This window comes from Carlito syrichta, unplaced genomic scaffold (assembly GCF_000164805.1).
Source record: "Carlito syrichta isolate Samal-C Ts95f unplaced genomic scaffold, Tarsius_syrichta-2.0.1 Scaffold142960, whole genome shotgun sequence".
Classification (NCBI taxonomy): domain Eukaryota; kingdom Metazoa; phylum Chordata; class Mammalia; order Primates; family Tarsiidae; genus Carlito; species Carlito syrichta.
The window spans coordinates 2,778-10,084 of NW_007087056.1; the positions used below are offsets into that span (position 1 = coordinate 2,778).

Below are 7,307 nucleotides of genomic sequence, written 5' to 3' on the forward strand. Positions count from 1 at the left end.
TCGCCAGGCGAAGGGGCCAGATCTGTGCGCTCCGTGCTGCCTGCGCGGTGGAGAAAGCCAGCGGGAGCCCAGAACCCGGGGACCCTCGTCCCCGCCCGGCCTGGCCAGGCGCCGCGCTATGGAGTTCCTCTGGGTTCCTCTCTTGGGTCTGTGCTGCATTCTGGCCGCTGCTGATCGCCACACCGTCTTCTGGAACAGTTCAAATCCCAAGTAAGCCCGAGTCTACCGCTGGCAGCCTGGGCGCCCGGCAGGCACTGCCTCCTGCCCCCCCCCCAGGATAACTGTCCTGGCCAACCCCTGGCCCGACCCTAGGGGAGGTGACCAGAGGCGGGAGGGAGTCTGGATTTTCCTTCCCTCGCCATCTCCCTTATAAGTGGGAGCACCCCGCGCCCCCAGGGCAGGAACCTGCTCGTATCTGCTTGCATGAGCCTATTTCTGCCCTTCCCTTCTCTCTAGCACCCCTAGTACTCTGAAGTGAGGGAGCCATGCTGAGCAGTTCCTGCTCTGTCGTAGGACCATCCTCCCTGCCCCCCGCCCCCACGGGCCTCCTTATGTGTCTCTTGGGCATCTGCCCAGACTGACAGGTACCTTGGAAGGACCCTCCGGGAGGGACTTGGGACGCCGGCACTACGCATTCATTTTGCATTTGAGGCATCCCCGGATACCCCTCACAAGGGTTCTTTTGGGGGTGCCATGAGTGAGGCACATTCTGTGCATGGATGGTGGAGGGAATCTTATGGGATTTAAGTAGAAAAACTGAAGGAATGGGGGGAGGGAGGTCATGGGAATGCTTCCAAAGGAATAGAAGGGGTTAAAGGGGTTACCCGGGGGCTCTGGGCAGGAAGGAGTTAATTCCGCCCTGGCAGGTCTAGGGTTGTGAGGCAAATGGTACCGGGTGGAAGACTCTGTCGGACCCTTTGTTCTTGCCCCTGAGTATTCAAAGTTACGGGAACAGTATTTTCGGGAACACTGGAGGAGGGGTAGGGAGGAGTAGGGACAGGCGAGCTGGGCAGCTGAGATCACGAAAATCATTTCACAACACTTTGCACACGCAGCTTAGCCACCCTCAGCTCTGGCGCTCCTGCCCCCCACCCCCTGGAGAAATATTCTGTGCCAGCTTCCTCCGACCCTGTGGCATTGTCTGCTGGGGGAGTCTGTTTGTGGCTTGTTGGAGTGGGGGAGGGACAGCCAGCTGCCACCCCCAGAGGGCAATGCCTTTCTGCCCGTGGGGTGGCAGGGCAGTGCAGCCAGTCCTCCCCCGACTGCTCCTCACTGCCTGTTCTTTGCCTCCTTGGCCCAGTCTCGTCCTAGTAGTGGGAGAGAGCAAAGTCCCTGTTTATGCCCATGCCAGGTGTTGACTGAAGGAAGAGGAGGGGACAGGAAGCCATGAGTAGGGGGGGGGCCCTGGCCTTTTCCGTTCCCAAGCTCCCAGGTTTCCTCTCTTTCAGGAAGGAGCCTCTTCCTTGCCCCCCTCCCCGCCTTCCCTGACGCCGCTGCCCCCCTTTCTCAGATGGAGAGCAAGAGTCAAATGAGGGCTAAGTGGGCAGATTGTCTCCCAGGAGAGAGGGGAGGGTGATGGCGCCTCCACCAAGCACAGCGTCTGCCGTGTCCTGGACACACACACACACACACACACACCCCGAATCATACTCAAGACTAAAGAGAAGCCAGTCCAGAGTAGAGTCCGTAGGCAGCCAAGCCGGGCTCAGCTTGGGGGCAGATATGGAGGTGGTATGAGCTGGGCGGGTGTGAGACTGGCATAGGTGACTCAGGGCAGTGGGCATTGGCCTGGGATCTCCAAGCCCCGGGCGGGGACAGCATGGCAAGAAGGGCGGTGCCACTGTGAGCTGGGCACTGGCCTCCTTTGCTGGAGGGGCAGATACCCTGTCCATTTAGACCTGCCAGCTCCCTCTGTCTGGAGTGCAGTGCTCAGGGCAGGCGGGCGCTGTGCCATCCTGGGGTCTTGAGGGCTGTCCATATTTGACAAGGTACATTTTCACAGGTTCTCATGAACGCTGGGGCGGGTAGCAGAGGTGGATGAGGAATGAGTCAGTGCCCGTCACGGGAATGAGGGAAAGACGCCAGGCCCAGGGCTGAAATACCTGTTCTGAAATGGCTTCTATGTTTATCTCTCCAGAGAGGAATTTTAAAAGCCTCTCTCTGCTCCTCGCTCTCTTTTCCCTGGGGTGGGGGAGGGGCCCTGGTAAACCCAGCTTGAGTGCCTGCTGGCTGCTGCAAAGCCAGGCCCCTTAGGGGTCCTGTTGACTGGGCAGTGGGTGCCCACCTCAAAGTACTCTCAGCCTAACCCCCCAACTCTGTGCCCAGCCAGGGTTTTGGTTTGAAGCAAGTTGGCGGCTAACTCTGCTGAGTCCTCAGCTGGCAGTGCTTGGGGGAATTAGAGAAGCTGACCAGCTTGGGGGGTGGGGAGAAGCACTTTCCCCCTGACTGGGACCCCATCCAGACCGGAGCCAGGTGTCTGGAGTTGGTGGGGAGGAGCTGGTGGGCAGTCAGGCTGGAGCCTTAGGGGCCTGGGGGGAATGGATTAGGGCAGGGGAGCTGGCTCCACCTTGGTAGGAGAGGAGGGTAGAGGCAGTCTCAGAGAAGTTTAGCACTGTGGAGAGGTGACAGTGTGGCTTTTGGAAATGAAGAGACAAGGATGTTTTGGGATGCTCTGAGAGAAAGGGACAGGGAGACCAGGGCATACATTTGAGCAGCTAAAAAGAGAGATTTGAGGGACTGAATGAATTTCTGAGAATGATTTAGCTGAAGGGACTAGGGCCATTATCTGTGGGCCTGGGTATACTAAGGGCTTGGGAAAAAGTGGAACTGGGAAATGTGGGCTGGGGAGAAATGACAGGAGCGAGAGAATCGAAGACATAGATGTGTTGGGGGCGCAGGGTTAGCATGGTAAAGAGAAAGGGTTGCTTGGACCCCAATTACAAAAGGGCCCCCAAGTAGGGTCTCAGATTGAAGGCTAATAGCATTTAAAAGGAGCATCTGATAGAATAGATTTGGAGAACTATTTATGAGTGAAAGAGAACAGTGAGTTATCTACAAAAATAAGTAGAAGCCCATCCCTAGGTAGATATTGGGGGGCGGGTTATGGAAAGTGCTTGGGTACCTGAAAGATACTGAGAGGATGCGACTTGAAGGACCAATAGGAGACAGCAGGCAGAGGGGAATGTTTAGAGATGGTGGAGAGATGTGTAAGGGACAAGGTCAGTACACATTGGTCTCCCATCCAAGTACTAACCAGGCTTGACCCTGCTTAGCTTCTGAGATCAGATGAGATCGGACACGTTCAGGGCAGCATGGCCGTAGACAAGATCAGTACATATTGGGAGCCGAAATTTTAGAAAAACCTAGGGGGTCCGGTGTGAAATGAGAGAGATCATATAATCATTTGGAAGCCTGAGGCTCTAGCCTGGCTTCTGATGACCCCCCCCTGCTTCCTACCCCTCTGTGTGTGCCCAGGTTCTGGAATGAGGATTACACAGTACATGTGCGACTGAATGACTACCTGGACATCATCTGTCCGCATTATGAGGATGACTTGGTGGCAGATGCTGACATGGAGCAGTACACGCTATACCTGGTGGAGCGTGAGGAGTACCAGCTGTGCCAGCCCCAATCCAAGGACCGGGTCCGCTGGAGATGCAACCAGCCCAGTGCCAAGCGTGGCCCAGAGAAGCTGTCTGAGAGGTTCCAGCGCTTCACACCTTTCACCCTGGCCAAGGAGTTCAAAGAAGGACACAGCTACTATTACATCTGTGAGTGTCCAGGGCACATACACAGGTGCACATACTGAGGGGTATAGTGGCATGATGAAGGTGCTTGGGGAGCCAAGCAGGAGAGGGCCCCTTCCAGTCCTGAGGTTTATTTTCATTCATTCACATCACAGATGTGAACTTCTGCTGTGTGCCAGAGACTCTGCTTGGCACTTTGGGCCCAGAGATCAACAAAACACTATGGAGCCCCTGTCCCCAAGGAAGCTGGGAAGAAACACACATAGGTTAACAGACCATTAGAACAGTGTGACGAGGGTGGGCGTGGTGGCTCATGCCCATAATCCCAGCACTTTGGGAGGCTAGGCAGGAGGATTGCTTGAACTAGGAGTTCAAGACCAGCCTGGGCAATAAAGTGATACCTTGTCTCTACAAAAAAATTTTTAAAAACTAGTCTGTCACAATGGTGTGTGCCTCTAGCCCCAGTTACTTGGGAGGCTGAGGTAAAAAGATGGCCTGAGCCCAGGAGGTTAAGGCTGTGGTGAACCATGATTGTGCACTGCAGCCTTGGTGACAGAGTGAGACCTTAACTCCAAAAATAAAAATAAAATAAAAAGAACAGTATGATGTGGCAGACATGAGCACAGGGGCCTTGAGGAAATTACCTGAGCACCTGCTAGGTTGGGAGGCTCAGGGGAGGCTTAATGGGAAGCATGATCCCAGAGCTTAGGATCAGCAGAGGAGTTGGCCAAGCATGAAGGTACATGCAGAAAGGCAGCATGTCATCTTCAGGGAACCTCCTATGGTTCAGCCTGGCTGGAGTGGGAGGGACACAGGAAGTGGGGAGAACTGAGCTTAGAGAGGCAAACAGAACAGATCATGGAGGCCCAAAAGGGCTAAGGAGTTGAGACTTTATCTGAGAGCTGTGGAGAGCCACTTGCCATGTGTCTATGCTGATTTCTACAACTGGATTTTAAAGTTGTAAGATCAGCTTTGTGTAGAATGGATCTATAATAGGTCTCACTCTGTCAGTGGGGCCCAGGTAAAGGGACATAATGTGGAGGCCTCACTCAATTTCAGGTTTTGAGGAGTGAAGGATGGAATGTGGGAAGGGGGCAGTGTCTGTGTTCTTTTTACCACCATTGCCAAAGCTGAGTTATTCCCAAGAATGGAAGATCAGACTGAACATTGGGCAGGAGGGAGGCAAAAACCAAGGAGGGTGCAGATCAAGATTAGAGGGAAGAGAAGAATTAATATTAGCAGAGAGCCAAGAAAGCAAGACCAAGGCATTTGGGCTTATATTTTCTTCCGGCAAAGGTTTCTTCCTTAACTTCCTGTGGGCTTATCTTGCAGCCAAACCCATCCACCGCCAAGAAGACCGTTGCTTGAGATTGAAGGTGACTGTCAATGGCAAAATCAGTGAGTGTCAGGGCCCTGTGGGCTACCTTCCTCCGTCTCTATGTTGAGTGTGATCTTGTGTTCTGGAATGGTTTGGAAGTCCCACTGTCCAGTCCACCCACAGTCCAGCCCACCTGTCTGGTACAGTACCTGACCTACTACCACTCTTGTCTTTCAGCTCACAGTCCTCAGGCCCATGTCAACCCACAGGAGAAGAGGCTTGCAGCAGGTGGGTAGCTGGAGCAGATTGGGCCTGGTGCATGGAAGGGAGCCTGCTCCTTTGCTAGGCAGGGGCTGGGGAAATCCTGTTGGTCTGAGGGCCAGTGCAAATAGTGGGGCCACTCACATGGGGGGCTTCTGCCCTCTCACCTTACAGATGACCCGGAGGTGCAGGTTTTACATAGCATCGGTCACAGTGCTGCCCCCCGCCTCTTCCCACTTGCCTGGACTGTGCTGCTCCTGCCACTGCTGCTGCTGCAAATCCAGTGAAGGTGCATGCCACATCTGGCCTTACGGATTAGAACTGGACTGAGGGGACGGGGCAGGCACCCCGCACCCATCCTGGGGCTACTCCCAAAGCCTCAGTCATGGGAACTACTCCCACCACATGCACAAGCTGTCACGCAGTGACAAAATGGGTCAGTATTAAGGGTTTCAACCCAAAGGAGGTCGACCAGCCTGGTAGGGCCATCTCCACCTCCACCTCTGAGGGACGGAGAAAGAAGCGGGGACAGTCCTTCCCCACCACTCCTACCTTTAAGCCAAAGAAACAAGCTGTGTAGACATGGTCCCTTAAAAAGGGCACAGTTGGGAGCTGAGCTGGAAGAGGCCTGGGGCCATGTGGATGGACAGAGCTTGGCAAAGATGCTCCTCCGAGAGAGGGAGGTGGGATGTCCACATGAACTGACTGAAGGAAAAGAAAGTTTCCTGCTTGAGAGCCAGATAACAGAAGAGGTGGCATGCTTGGGCTGACCCAGCATTCTCCAGCAAGACTTCTGTGGAGCTGCCACAGAGAGGTTTGTAGCCAGGCACTGTGTTCTCCCCCCATCCTGGGGCAACAGAGCTGTCCCAGCAGGGGAGCTGTGCCAACCTGTGCTTGGAGTGTAGCTGTAAGGGCAGTGCCCATGTGTACAGTCTGCCTAGAGTGTAGCCTAAGGGCAGGGCCCACGTGTACAGTATCTGTATATAAACTTGCTGTGTGTCTATGCGGATTTCTACAACTGGAGTTTTTTTTATACAATGTTCTTTGTCTCAAAATAAAGCAATGTGGTTTTTTTTGGATATGCTCTTCTGCCACTCCGTATTTTCATGACCATTGAGTCCCTCCTATGTGCTAGGCTCTGTGCCACCCCAGCAGCAACTGGGTTTGAATTTCTTTCTCCAAAGAATGCACGTCCCTCATCAGGCCCACGGGGTGGGTGTCTCCTCCTCTGAGGGTTGTCCAGGACAGGTGTGTTTCCCACAACAGTCTCTAGGTTCTAAACTGCACCCCACTCTGGAAGTTCTTCCCGTCCAACCTCTAACCCACTTTCTTCTCGGGGCGGTGCTTTGGCATGCTGTTCAGGTACTCATGCTGTCTTGGGTGAGTCAGAACGCCAGCTGAGGCATGCGGCTCCGCCCCACGGCCACACCAGCAGACGCGTGGGAGGCTAGGAAGGAAAGTTCCCAGCAGCAAGTGGGTCGGACTAGAGGGTCAGTGGTAGGGGCTTCGGTTGACTGGTCAAGTCGCCTAAAATTGGCCATGTGGCTTGATAGGGAGGACACCTTGGTGATCCCCAGCAATCCGTTATTTAGGGGACAGGCTGGGTTGGGGCTTCAGCAAACCCCGCAAAAAACCTCCCAAGCCCTGGGCGACTGAGGCTCTGACATAGAGCCGTGAATGGAAGGCCTGAAGTCTGGCTAAGCCCAGCAAGCTTTTGTTTGGAGGTCTACCGCGTGGGCACGCGGGCCCGTGGGAACACGAGCACTGAGACTGGGGGTCTAGATGATTCAAAGGGGAGGCAGACTGAGGAGCGGCGAGGGTCGGGAAGAATCCGCGGAGTCCCGGGAACGGGCAGACCAGAACTTGGACGGTCCGGACCGGCACACCCGGCAGGCGCTCGGAGGGGCGGGGCCCGAGTTCCGGCTCGGCGTTCTCCGGGAGGGCCGAGCTTCAGCTCGGCTTCCGGAGGGACGGCCTGAGCG

The 7,307-nt window shown here is 55.0% G+C and overlaps 1 protein-coding gene across 2 annotated transcripts; it reads left to right on the forward strand.

Annotated features, from left to right (window-relative positions):
* The first annotated feature begins 6 nt into the window (after positions 1–6).
* EFNA1 (ephrin A1) lies at positions 7–6,404 on the forward strand. 2 transcript variants are annotated; one of them, XM_008050073.1, is made up of 5 exons: positions 7–210; positions 3,475–3,770; positions 5,079–5,144; positions 5,302–5,352; positions 5,500–6,404. In XM_008050073.1, the coding sequence occupies exons 1-5, from the start codon at positions 119–121 to the stop codon at positions 5,610–5,612; spliced, it is 618 nt and encodes a 205-aa protein (XP_008048264.1). In that variant the 5' UTR covers positions 7–118; the 3' UTR covers positions 5,613–6,404. The 2 variants fall into 2 exon arrangements, with proteins under 2 accessions (XP_008048264.1, XP_021564252.1); XM_021708577.1 differs by lacking the exon at positions 5,079–5,144.
* Positions 6,405–7,307: the final 903 nt, after the last annotated feature.

Bases quoted from the DNA above. Each gene is read 5' to 3' on its own strand.
- EFNA1 (XM_008050073.1), top strand. From the start codon at position 119: ATGGAGTTCCTCTGGGTTCCTCTCTTGGGTCTGTGCTGCATTCTGGCC. The intron at 211-3,474 runs GTAAGCCCGAGT...GTGTGTGCCCAG, and splicing joins TGGAACAGTTCAAATCCCAA to GTTCTGGAATGAGGATTACA. The intron at 5,353-5,499 runs GTGGGTAGCTGG...CTCACCTTACAG, and splicing joins GGAGAAGAGGCTTGCAGCAG to ATGACCCGGAGGTGCAGGTT.